This window comes from Spermophilus citellus, assembly GCF_964194105.1.
Source record: "Spermophilus citellus genome assembly, chromosome: 2".
In the NCBI taxonomy this organism is placed as follows: domain Eukaryota; kingdom Metazoa; phylum Chordata; class Mammalia; order Rodentia; family Sciuridae; genus Spermophilus; species Spermophilus citellus.
Window position 1 is genome coordinate 236813025 of NC_138183.1, and position 14039 is coordinate 236827063.

The 14039-nt window shown below is 38.4% G+C and overlaps 1 protein-coding gene across 10 annotated transcripts in view; it reads right to left on the reverse strand.

Annotated features, from left to right (window-relative positions):
* PHF21A (PHD finger protein 21A) overlaps positions 1 to 14039 on the reverse strand; it is a 198057-nt gene that overhangs the window by 30993 nt on the left and 153025 nt on the right. For 8 of the 10 annotated variants that reach the window (XM_081279945.1, XM_081279944.1, XM_081279938.1 and 5 more), the window contains 2 exons: positions 13528 to 13617; positions 7940 to 8233 (listed from right to left, as the gene is read on the reverse strand). In XM_081279945.1, coding sequence (XP_081136071.1) covers positions 7940 to 8233; positions 13528 to 13617 — 384 coding nt within the window. The remainder of the gene's footprint in view (positions 1 to 7939; positions 8234 to 13527; positions 13618 to 14039) is intronic. The other 2 variants (XM_081279937.1, XM_081279943.1) reach the window with 1 other exon arrangement.

The following is a 14039-nucleotide window of genomic DNA, read 5'->3' on the forward strand; positions in this document are numbered from 1 at the left end:
TCCAATAGACTTTAATTCTTTACTTCATTGAGCATCAACAGGGTTATCCCCATTTACTGCAGTTTTTGTGTTTTGGGTTTTTTTTTTTCCTCTCCCAAATTGCAGGTTCATGGCAACCCTGTGTCCAGCAAATCTACTGGTGGCATTTTCCCAGCACCTTGTGCTCATTTCATGTCTGTCATATTTTGACAATTTCAAACCTTTCCATTATTATAACTGTGATGGTGATCTATGGATCTTCCATGTTACAATTGTTAATTGTCTGAAGGCTCCATGAAATGTACCGTAAAAGATGATGAGCTTGTTGGGTGCAGTGGCACATGCCAGCAATCCCAGGAGTCTATGGTAGAAGGACTGCTTAAGCCCAGGAGTTCAAGACCAGCTTTGGTAACAGAGCAAGACCCCATCTCAATTCTAATCATTCTAAATGGAGAAAAATCTAAAGGCATTCCCTCTAAAATCTGGAACAAGACAGGGACGCCCTCTCTCACCACTTTGCTTCAACACAGTTCTTGAAACACTGGCCAGAGCATTTAGAAAGGAAAAGAAGAACTTAAACTAGCACTATTTGCTGATGATATGATTCTATACCTAGAAGACTCAAAAATCTCCACCAAGAAACTTCTAGAACTAGTAAATGAATTCAGCAAAGTGGCAGGATATAAAATCAACACGCATAAATGAAAGGCATTCCTGTATATCAGTGACAAATCCTCTGAAAAGGAAATGAGGAAAACTACTCCATTCACAATATCCTCAAAAAATAAATAAATAAAATACTTGGGAATCAACAAAAGAGGTGAAAGATCTATACAATGAAAACTATAGAACCCTAAAGAGAGAAACAGAAGAGGACCTTAGAAGATGGAAAGATCTACCTTACTCATGAATAGGCAGAATTAATATTATTAAAATGACCATATAACCAAAAGTATTATACAGGTTCAATGCAATTCCCATCAAAATCCCAATGGCATTCCTCATAGAAATAGAAAAAGTAATCATGAAATTCATCTGGAAAAATAAGAGATACAGAATAGCTAAAGCAATTCTAAGCAGGAAGAGTGAAACAGGTGGTATCGCTGTACCAGACCTTAAACTATACTACAGAGCATTAGTAATAAAAACAGCATGGTACTGGCACCAAAACAGGCTGGTAGACCAATGGTACAGAATAGAGGACACAGAGACTAACCCACAAAATTACAACTACCTTATATTAGACAAAGGTGCCAAAAGCATGCAATGGAGAAAGGACAGCATCTTCAACAAATGGTGCTGGGAAAACTGGAAATCCATAAGCAACAAAATGAAATTGAATCCCTATCTCTCATCATGCACAAAAGTTAACTCAAAATGGATCAAGGATCTAGGTATTAAACCAGAGACTCTGCATCTAATAGAAGAAAAAGTAGGCCTTAATCTCCATCACGTGGGGCTAGGCTCCAACTTCCTTAATAAGACCTACAGCACAAGAATTAAAACCAAGAATCAACAAATGGGAAGGATTCAAACTAAAAATTTTTTGTCTCAGCAAAAGAAATAATATGTGAGGTGAATAGGGAGCCTACATCCTGGGAACAAATTTTTACTCTTCACACATCAGATTGAGCTCTAATCTATAGGGTATATAAAGAGCTCAACAAGATAAGCACCAAAAAACCCCCCACAAATAATCCAATCAATAAATGGTCCAAGGACTGAACAGACACTTCTCAGAAGAGGTTATACAATCAATCAACAAATATACGAAAAAAATGCTCATCATCTCTAGTAATCAGAGAAATGCAAATTAAAACTACTCTAAGATACCATCTCACTCCAGTAAGAATGGCAGCCATCATGAAGATAAACAACAACTGCTGGCAAGGATGCAGGGAAAAAGGTACACTCATACACTGCTGATGGTACTGCAAATTGGTGCAGCCATTTTGGAAAGCAGTATGGAGATTCCTTGGAAAGCTGGGAATGGAACCACCATTTGACCCAGCTATTCCTCTTCTCGGACTATACCCAAAGGACCTAAAAACAGCATACCACAGGGACACAGCCACATCAATGTTTATAGCAGCACAATTCACAATAGCTAAACTGTGGAGCCAACCTAGATGTACTTCAATGGATGAATGGATAAAAAAAAAAATGTGGCATTTATACACAATGGAATATTACTCAGCACTAAAAAAGAATAAGATCATGGCATTTGCAGGGAAATGGATGGCATTAGAGCAGATTATGCTAAGTTAGCCAATCCCCAAAAAACAAATGCTGAATGTCTTCTCTGATATAAGGGGGATGACTCAAAATGGGGTAGGGAGGGAGAGCATGGGAAGAAGGTTACCTCTAGATAGGGAAGAGGGGTGGAGGGAAAGGGAGGGAGAAGGGGAATAGCTAGGATGGTAGAAGGAGACCTTCATCATTATACAAAATACATGTATGAAGATGTGAATTTGGTGTCAACATATCTTATATACAGAAATATGATAAATTGTGGTATACAGGTGTATTAAGAATTGTAATGCAAAAAAAATAAGAGAGCTCATGTAAAAAAAATAAAAAATAAAAAAATTTAAAAACAAAATAAACAAAAAAAGACAAACACCACCCCCCCCCCCAAAAAAAAAGAGAGAGAAAAAAAGATGGTGAACTTAATTGATAAATACTATGTGTGTTCTGACTGCTTCACCAACTGGTGGTTCCCGTCTCTCCCTCTCCCTGTTCCCTGAGACAACAGTACTGAAATCAGCCTAGTTAATAACCCTACAATGGTCTCTATTGAAGTGACAGAAGAGTCCCACATCTCTCACTTTAAATCGGAAGCTAGAAATGATTACGCTTAATGAAGCAGGCATGTTGAAAGCAGAGATGGGTGGAAAGCTAGGACTCATAGGCCAGTTAGCCAGTGTGTACATAGGAAATGTTCATGAGGGAAGTTAAAAGTGCTTCTCCAGTGAACACATAAATTAGAGAAAAGTAAGGAGTCTTATCATGATAGGAAGAACTGTAGTGGTCTGGAGAGATCAATCAGCCACAACATTCTCTTATACCAAAGTCTAATACAGAGCAAAGCCCCAATTCTCTTCAATTTGAAACTAGCAGTAGTTGGTTCGTGAGGTTTAAGGAAAGAAGCCATCAAGGTGAAGCAGTGAGCTCTGATGTAGAAACTGCAGCAAGTTACCCAGGAGACCTAGCTTAGATAACTGATGAAGGTGGATTTCCTAAACAACAGGTCTTTACTGTAGATCAAACAGCCTCATATTCAAAGAAAATGCCATCTAGGGTTTTCATAGATGGAGAGGAGAAGTCAATGACTGGCTTCAAAGAACAGGCTGCCTCTTATGTTAGAGGCTAATGCAGCTAGTGACATTAGGTTGAAGCCAGTGGTCATTTACTAATTTGAAAATCCTAGGGTCCTTAAGAATCACACTAACACCACTCTGCCTGTTTTCTATAAATGAACACCAAAGCCTAGATGATAGCACATCTGTTTACAACAAGGCCTACAGAATTTTTTTTTTAATCTTTTTTTTTTTTTTATTTTTATGTGGTGCTGAGGATCGAACCCAGCACCCCATGCATGCCAGGTGAGCAAGTACACTACTGCTTGAGCCACATCCCCAGCCCCATATTGAATTTTTTTTAATATTAATTTTTTAGTTATAGGTGGACACAATATCTTTATTTTTAATTTTTATGTGGTGCTGAGGATTGAACCCAGAGCCTCATGCATGCGAGGCAAGCGCTCTTCCTCTGAGCCCCAATCCCAGCCCTGAGGCCTACTGAATAGTTCAAGCCCACTGTTCAGACTTCCTACTCAGGAAGAAAAAAAAAGATACCTTTCAAAATATTACTGGTCACTGACAATGTACCTGGTCAACCTAGAGGACCAATGGAGCTGTATATAAGATTAATGTTTTCATGCCTGCTAAGACAATATCAATGCTGCAGCCCATGGATAAAGGAGTAATTTCAACTTTCACGTCTTATCATTTAAGAACTACATTGCTCAATGTACTTGCCATATGTAGTGACTTCTCTGAAGGATGTGGGGAAAGTATATTGAATATCTTCTGGAAAAGATTCATCATTATAGATGTCATTAAGAACATTCATGATTTATGGGAAGAGATCAAAATATTAACATATACAGACCTTTAGTGAAGCTGGATGACTTTAAGGGATTCAAGACTTCAGTGAAGGAAGTGAATACAGATGTGGTGGAAAGATAATGGAACTAAAATTAGAAATGGAATCTAAAGATGGTGACTGAATTGATGCCATTTCTTAATAATTTTTTTTTTTTTTTTTTACTACGGATTGAACCCATGGGACACTTTACCACTAAGCTACAACCCTCTCCTTTTTCTTTTTTTATTTTGAAACAATGTCTCACTAAGTTGCTAAGGCTGACCTCAAACTTGCAATCCTCCTGCCTTGGCGTGATGACAAAACTTTAATGGATGAAGAGCTGTTCTTATGATTGAGTAAAGAAAGTGGTTTTTTGTGATGGAACCTTCAATGGGGAAGAAGCTGTGAACATAGTTGAAATGGCAACGAAGGATTCAGAGTATTACATAAACCTAGTTGATAAAGCAGTGGCAGAGTTTGAGAAGATTCAGTTCAATTATGAAAGTTCTACTATGTATGTAAAATGCTATCAAATAGTATCACATAGTTCACAGAAATTTTTGGTGAAAGAACTGCCAAATGATGCAGCAATCTTCTTTGTCTTATTTTAAGAAGCTGCCACAGCTACCTCAACTCTCAATGACCACCAACCTGGATCAATCAGAAGCCACCATGTGGCTGAAGGTTCAGATGATTGTTGGCATTTTTTTTTTAAGCAATAACATAGTTTTAAATTAAGGTATGAAAATTCTTTTAGACATAATGCTGCTGCACACTTAACAGACTACAGTATAGTATAAACCAATTTTTGTATGTACTAGGAAAGCAAAAATTTCACACCTTGCTTTATTGCAATATTTGTTTCACTGTTGTGGTCTCGAACAGAAACTACACTATCTCTGAGCTATGCCTGTACATCTTCAGTCTCAAAGTTCTTTTTTGGGGGGGTACTAGGAATTGAACTCAGGGGCACTCAACCACTGAGCCACATCCCAGTCCTATTTTGTGTTTTATTTAGACACAGGGTTTCATAGAGTTGCTTAGCATCTTGCTTTTGTTGCGGCTGGCTTTGAACTTGTGATCCTCCTGCTTCAGCCTCCCGAGCCTCTGGGATTACAGGTATGCCTCACGGCGCCCAGCCTCAAAGTTCTTTAAACTTGTTGATAATGTCCAAAAAGGGAAAGAACTGAGACCCCTGTTGATATGACTGGCACTCCTGTGAGGCCACTGGACTTCCATAATTTGCCATGCTTCCTTCTCTGGTGGCAGAGTCTCAGTGCCTGCTTCAAATGTAACAGAGACTGAGCTCTGTGAGGGCACAAGCTTTCATTATTCATCTCTGGATACAGATACCACAAGCAGCTGGCATTTAACAAACATATTTTTATTAAATGAATAATGTTACCACCCTAAATGAAATCAAGCAGAAGAGAACCCAGGTCATCTGATCATATTGAAACACTGTATACACAGGTACCATGGTACTTTCTCGGCTCCATATTTACACTGCTTTACTCTTAGCCCCATCTATGAGAAGCCTTAATGGCTAAAAATGTGATATTGAAAATGCAATAACAGAGAAAAGAAGGATAGTAGAAAGACCTGAAATAAGAGAATTCTGAAAATGTAATCTACTCTAAAGAGAGTCCCTTGTTGATTGGGCTTAGTAATCTGTAAGACTGCTATGCTAGGAAGCCTACCAAACTAAAATAAGACAATGATTAGATTCCTCTATTATTAGATTTCCTATTCAAAAAAGAAGAGAGACTAGAATATACTGCTAAAAAAGGAAAAAAAATAATTGTTAAGAACGCATGCAGGGGCTGGGGATGTGGCTCAAGCGGTAGCGCGCTCGCCTGGCATGCGTGCGACCCGGGTTCGATCCTCAGCACCACATACCAACAAAGATGTTGTGTCCGCTGAGAACTAAAAAAAAAAAAAAATATTAAAATTCTCTCTCTCTCTCTCTCTCTCTCTCCTCTTTCACTCTCTCTTAAAAAAAAAAGAAAAAGCTTAGTCTCTGATTATTAGCAACATTGACACAGTTGATCACTCCTTGAAATGCTTACTTCAATTCACTCTTTCTTTCTTAAAAAAAAAAAAAGAACGCATGCAAATCTTTTTGATATTAAAATTAAAAGCTCTATCAACATGTAATACCAAGACATGAAAAGATGCTTAAGATCTATTAAGGGAAAAAAGAGTAAGTTAAACATAATATGCAGGTTTTGGGTTTTGCTTTAAAAAAATGTTAGCATGTGCACAGAAAATATCTGAGGAAATATAATCTAAGTATTAATAGTAATTAACTCTTGGGGGTAAAATTCTAAAATTATGGCACAGTTTATAATCTTTACTGATTATGGGGGAGAGCACTTTCTACAATTTTTATTTTAGTAATGTTTACATTTTTAAATGAATATATATTACCTTTGTAATAAAAAGTGTACAAATAAAACTGAAAAAATTCTTTTATATCTTTAATTAAAAAAAAAAAGTCAAAGAGCAGTGTTACCAGTGATCAAAAAGGGTGTTGTGAAACCACCTTCTATGGGACACTAAGGCTCCTCTCAAAGGGTCTCTGAGAACCAGCACAGCACACGAGGGCAGAGAGATCTGCAAATATATCCCCACTAAACTCCTGAGCTTGAGCATTTGAATTTTAATATTTTACACTTAAGTTCTGTTGCCAATGAGTGTCTGAAAACTTCTAATCTAAAATATGTGTAAATAACTATTTCTGAATGTCCCTCAGCCTTTCCTGGGGTCTGTGCAGGTTCCCCAGAAATGGCAATATGCGTTCTCATATTTCCTGAGCATGACATTTTGGTAGCTAGCTTCTTTAAGCATAAAGTCTGCTACACTTATGAGCTTCCTGAGTACAAGGCCGAGTGCTCTATGTGTAAGGTTCCTCTGTTCAAGAAGGCTAAAGGAGCAGGAAGCCTTCATTCCCTACCATGTGGCTAACCTCTCTCAATCAAGGTCTGTTGCTATCCAGAAGCTGGACATTGGAGGTCACCAGAGACTATTTTTTACCATGAATGGGAAGTCAATTAGAAATAGTTGAATGACTTTAAAATAACTTTCTTGAAAGGGGATGCTTTTATTTCTTTGCAAAATTCTTCTTTCTCATCACTGGTCTTTTTTTCTAAAAGGCTATAGTGAGTGGCTATAAGTCCTTTGCTTTGTTGTTGTTGCTGGGTTTTAGAGGGCTCCCATAGATTTTTAAGGTTAGTTGTATTATTCTAGTCTCATAAGTTTAAGAGAAACTTGGATTTCAGAAAATATAAATGAAGGGTTTTAATAAGTGAACTAAATATCTGCATCCGCTAGAGCATGATTTTTGGAAATCTGAATTTGTTTGGCTACATATTATCTCTAATAATCATGGAAGGTTTTTGAAATTAAATTTCTTTATTGTTTTGTTTATTCTTCCTGACTCTCACAGTCATATCCTCATCTGGATTCTTATTGGGCCGAAACTAATATGGCGTTTTCTGTTTACTACTTTTAGGCTCCACTGCTTCAGCAAGGAAGCACATCTGTGAACTTCTGCATCAGAACCAGCAGGGGGAGCTCACTCACACAAGAATCTGAAGCCCTTTATAAAGGGATAGTGAGAAAAGCAATTCAACTTGCTTCAGTAAGAATGGGCTTTTTGCATGTTGGAAGGATTATATAATAAGCAACAGGTTATCAACAGTGGTGCTGAGATGAAGAGCCCTTGACAAGGTGTATTTAGAGACAGCCCAGCAGCCAGTGCCTCAAGGGCAACACTACCACCCACGGCAGGTGCATATCCTTCCCGTACCTGTTTTTCAAGGCTTGGCTTGCTAAGCTGTACAGTTTGAGGTCCAGCGAGTCTGGTCCCTGGAGTAGCTATCACAATGCTGGTGAGCTGGGCCATGGGGAACGTTTTGGCTATGGTTGCGGTCTGCCCATTGACAACACGGACAGGGTGAATGGAGTTCTGGGATGTGGGGAGGGTTGTCGGGGTAAACTTGGTCAGCATGACAGGCCTCTGGATAAGTTGAGGAGCTGCAAGCATGGGAGGAGGTGCTGGGGCGATAGGAATGTTATTCTGAGCCACAGGCTTGGGTCGAACCTATGGGGGAAAGAGAGAATAATTACTGTATTATTTAAAGATACTTCTCAAGTTGTATAAATCTAAAACATAAAATCTTCTACACTATGTATGTGAAATGGTACTTCATACAATACTTATTAATATTTATTTTCTTATTTTAATTCTTCAGATCTTAGGACAAAATCTTACAAAAGGCCTATTGGCTCACAACAGGACCCAAATGCTACCCTGGAATGTAGTAATTATGGTTCAACTCTCAGTTCCTTCTTGTATAGCATGCTGCTTCTTCAGACAGAGGTCAAAGGCCTGATCCAGAGAAGAGTCCCACACAGAACTTGTGCCAGTATAGCAATAGTATTGCTAATAGCCTTAATTCACATTCTGAATTTCTTCACATTGATTGGTTAAGTAAACCTCCACTTCTGGCCCTCTAATTCCCTGTTCTTGGCTACTTCTGTACCATCTTAAATGCAAATATTTCTCAGGATTTTGCTCTGGAACCCCTCTTGTTCCCCAATGGCCTCACTCTTCCTAAGACTTTAGTTACCATCTGTGTATTAAAGACTTTCACAGTCTTCTGGTCTCAGAACCAGAAATATTTCCTAAACTTCGGAATCATATTCAACTCCCTGTTAGATAACTCTACTAAGTAAATGGCCTTTTCTTGATAAATAAACTTTGGCGTCGGGGCTGCAGTTGTAACTCAGTGCACTTGCCTAGCATGTGTGAGGCACCGGGTTCAGTCCTCAGCACCACATTAAAATAAAGATACTGTGTCCGTGTAAAACTAAACAAAAACAAACAAATAAAAAAAACTTTAGAATCATTCTTGACACTTTCTACTTCAACTCTACTACCTAAATACTTTCAAATTTGTCTACTTCTTTCTATCCTCACTGCAACAACAGTAGTTTATGTTTGCACTACTGAAACTGATTAAAAAAAATATGTATTTAAGCTGGGCACAGTGGTGCAGGGGTATAATCTCAGTGGCTCAGCAGGCTGAGGCAAGTTCAAAACCAACCTCAGCAAGATCCTAAGCAACTTAGTAAGATCCTGTCTCAAAAAAAAAAAAAAAAAAAAAAGGCTGGGGATATGGCTCAGTGGTTAAATGCCTTGGGGTTCAATCCCTGGCACCAAAAAAAAAAAAAAAAAAAAAAAGCTAAAAAATATGGAGTCAACCTTACTTAGGTTCAAATCCTGGTTCTAACACTCATAAGCTCTGTAACCTCAGACAACATATCTGGTATTTCTAAACCAGTTATATTTCCAACTTTTAAAACTGTGATCAGAAGGTAAAATCCTTTTCCTTTATGCATCAGAGTTTTATTCAGAGTTAATTCTATCTAGTTCTGTACCTCCAGAAACCCAATAAGAGTAAGAATACAACTATGTTACCAGGCATGCATGATAAAAAAAGCATTTATTACTGAATCAATAAGGGATAATTAAATTGGACATGGATGGGGAGAATTATATTCAACAGGACACCATGCTTTGGGCTCTCCTAACTGGGTGACTCTCATTAACTTGGACATACCCATTGTGAGGCTCTCGAATGCCATGCCAATGGAACTGTAACAAGATACATTGGTTCCTGTGGCACATAAGGCTTCTATGCTAGAGTGGCTCTCCTGATGTCCTGGATAAAGACCTCATTTCCTTAAACCTGAACAATCCCTAGATAGCTACAGGAACTTCTATACAGTTGCTGTAGGCACTCCCATTGAAGACAAATGTCTAATGCTGTCTTTTTGGCAAGTGGGTTTTTCTATCCTGTATCATTTGAAGTATACTACTGTTAAGTGTGGCCCATGATAGTCTTGTCTGTCTAAATAAAAGTTTAGCTTAACTTAAAATAACCCTGAGGTGGGTACCACTGACTTACCTTAGGAAATACATTTTAAAGTACACACATAAATATCTGTATCTATATAAAACAAAAACTTCATGAAATAAAGTATATAGCATGGGCTATCAACCCACTAAATAGGTTTCACTAATGAGTTATAACCCGATGTTTGAAAAACATAGACTAAGCCTTAGACTGCCTACCTAAAAAAAGGAGTAATACTCATATTCACAGGGTTCTTGTGAAGAATAAAATAGACAACCCACATAAAGTGCTTAACATAGAACCTCATATATAACAAAATCCTCTATAATCATTAACTATCATCATTACTGAATTTCCTATCTGTTCTTATCCACAGTCTTAATCATTGCTAATCCATTCTCTAAATAGTGGCAAGAAGAAATTTTCTTCTTATTTTTTTGATACTTTTTTAGTTGTAGATGAGCACAATACCTTTACTTACTTACTTACTTACTTACTTATTTGTTTATGAGTACTAGGATTGAACTCAGTGGCACTCAACCACTGAGCCACATCCCCAGCCCTATTTTGTATTTTATTTAGAGACAGGGTCTCACTGAGTAGTGCCTCGCCATTGCTGAGGCTGGCTTTGAACCCATGATCCTCCTATCTCAGCCTCCCCAGCCACTGAGATTACAGGCATATACCACCACGACTGGTTCACAATATCTTCATTTATTTTTATGTGGTGCTGATGATCGAACCCAGTGCCTCACATGTGCTAGGCAAGTGCTCTACCACTGAGCCACAACCCCAGCCTCAAGAGGGAGTTTTCTAAAACATAAAGTTTGATCACATCAAGGCCAGCTTGGGCCACTTAGTGAGGCCCTGCCTCAAAATAAAATCAAAAAGGCTAGGGAAGTTGCTTGAAAAATTCTTTGATGGATCCCAGCTGCCCCTAGAATAAGACCCAGATTCCTACACAACCTAGAAGGATCCACAGGCTCTGGTCCCAGTGGACTGCTCTAGTCTCATCTCTGGTGTAGATCAGCCCCACTGCCCACTGTGCTCAGCTACAGCAAAGTTCCTTCAGTCCCCTGAAGCTACATGCACATCTACACTTCAGACGCGTGTATACTCTGTCCTCTCCCTGGGACATTTTTATTTTTCGCCCCAAATTTTGTCAAGCTAACTTTACTAGGATTCTAGGTCTCAGGTTGAATATCAATTCTTCGAGGAAACCTTAAAGAAACTTTCTCTACTGCTCTTGAGAATGGGCTGGGTGTTCCTCCCACATACACTCAGTCTACTCTATACTTCCCGTAACAGTCACTGTAATTGCCTGTAAATGTCTCTGAAGCTCTTTAAGAGCAGAGAACCTTCTGTCTTGAAAACTGGCATATCTATAGCGCTTAGTACAGTGTTTGCTACCCAAGATATTTATTAAATATTTATCTGATAAATGACTGAAATCATCTTAGCTTATGTTAGCACTGTCCAATCTCTCTCAAGAGACTATTTGTAAATCACTTATGCCACTGATCACAAAATTCTTTCTTCCTTTTTAGTTTTTAGTACTCAGGATTGAACCTAGGGCCAGGCAAATGCTAGGTGAGCACTCTATTACTAAGCTACATCCTCAGCCCTTTTGATTTTATTTTGAGATAGGTTCTCACCACGTTGCCCACGCTAGCCTTGAATTTGCAATCCTCTTGCTTCAGCCTCCTGAGTAACTGGGATTACAGGTGTGTACCAGAGCATCAGGTTACATAACTCCTTTCTTTTCTCTCTTAGCCTGAAAGGTAGGGCCTGTTTTACCCTTTCTATTGGCCAAGTCAATGTCCTCAAGAGTCAGATAGGTAATCCTGACACTCTGCCTTGAAAATGGTGATGGGCAGTCAAATTGCTAAAAGAACACTCAGGAAAAATATAAGCAAGCAGAGCTGTGTGAGCCTGAGTAGAAAGTACCCTAGGCATACCCCTTCCTACATCTTATAATAAAACTTGGCCTTTAAGTATGATATGCAATATCATCACTTGTAGAGTAGAACTGAATGGTTTCCACTGGTTAGTTTGGCTGTCCTTCCCACTTTCATTTGCAAAAGGAAAACAAAAGTGGTAACTGTATTCTTTCTTCACCGCCAGGCAGGTTTTAGCTAAATTATAAGGTTTACAATGGTGTTATTTGTTTCTTTCTTATTTTGCTGGGGACTGAATCCAGGGCCTTGTGCATGCTGGGTAAGTACTCTAGCACTGAGCTAGCCCCCATCCCCTAGCCTAATGATGTAATTTTTTTTTTTTTAATGGACACAGTACCTTAATTTTGTTTATTTATTTTTATGAGGTGCTGAGAATTAAACTCAGTGTCTCACACATGCTAGGCAAGTGCTCTACCACTGAGCCACAACTCCAGCCCTAATGATTGTAATCTTAATTGTTTTGAATTTGGGAAAATTTCCTTTTCCTTCACTTCTCTCTTCTACTGCATATGGTCACTGCTAATAAACCATGATAAAAAAAAAAAAATAAGATTCCTCCTGGTAGAGAAACTGGCAGAATTTTTTGCTAAGTGGGATCTGAATGCAGCTGAATTGGGAAGCCTGCTTACAGGCTGCTTAGAAAAGGCCCATGAGGGCAAATGAACTAAACAGACACTTCTCAAAAAGAAGAAATACAAATGATCAAAAAAATATGAAAAAATGTTCAACATCATTAGCAACTAGGGAAATGCAAATTGAAACTACACTGAGATTTCATCTCACACTGGTAAGAATGGCAGTCATCAAGAATACAATCTATAATAAATGCTGGAAAGGATGTGGGGGAAAAAGGGGACATTTTTACACTGTTGGTGGGACTGTAAACTAGTATACCCACAAAACAGTATGGAGACTCGACTAGGCATGGAATCACCATATGACTCAGCTATACCACTCCTTGGTATTTAACCTAAAGAATAAAGTCATCATACTACAGTGATACATGCATACCTATGTTTATAGCAGCACAACTCACAATTGCCAAACTACGAAATCAGTCAAGGAGTCCATCAACAGATGAATGGATAAAGAAAATATGGTGTACACATTGGAGTTTTATCCAGACATAAAGAAAAATAAAATTATGTCATTTGTAAGAAAATGGATGAAACTAGAGACCATTATGTTAAGTGAAATATGGTCAAACTTAGAAAGTCAACAGTCATTATGTTTTCTCTGATAAAGTGGAAGGGGTGGCTTCTCATGAAAATCAAAGGGAGATCAGTAGAGTGGAGGAAAGGGATCTGGGGAGGGAGGGGAGAAATGGTATAGAGTGATTTTAGTCAAATTATATTGTTATATTGAGTGCATGTACAAATATTTAACAACAAATCTCATCATTATATACAACTATTATACGCCAATAAAAAATGTAGAGAAAAAGGAAAGAAAAAAAAAGTTGCATTAGGACTTGTGTCCTACCTAACCCATTACCAGCTTCTCACTGGCTTACTCACCTGTGGGAGAAAGTTTGGACGTGGAGTGAGTCTGGGAGGAGGGATAAACTGCGGTACTTTGATGGGCTGAGGAGGTGTTGCTTGAACCTGCTAAAAAAACGGGAAAGACAAATGAATCAGAAGGAAAAATCATAATTCAATATCAAAGCGAGACATTCTTCTCTGGATTAGACAACATTTTCTACGAGCTTTCACTGTAAAGTTAACCACTTGAATTAACACTGCATCGGGAGACTTTTCTCTCTCCCACCTGCACATTTTATGCCATAACATGAACTAATACACCTCTGTTTCCTCACAACTCAAGTGGAACAGAGCAAGCTCACCATTCTTACATGACTTCCTCTGACACTCAAGAACTCTTGCACTTTCATATTTTAAAAGTTAAGACTGGATCCAAAGTAAAATCCAACTTGTGGACTGGCCAAATGGGCTTTTTCCTGATGGAAGAGCCGTATCCAACAGTGAACACTAACTGGCTTTATTCCTATAAAGGATTTCTTAACTCTCAG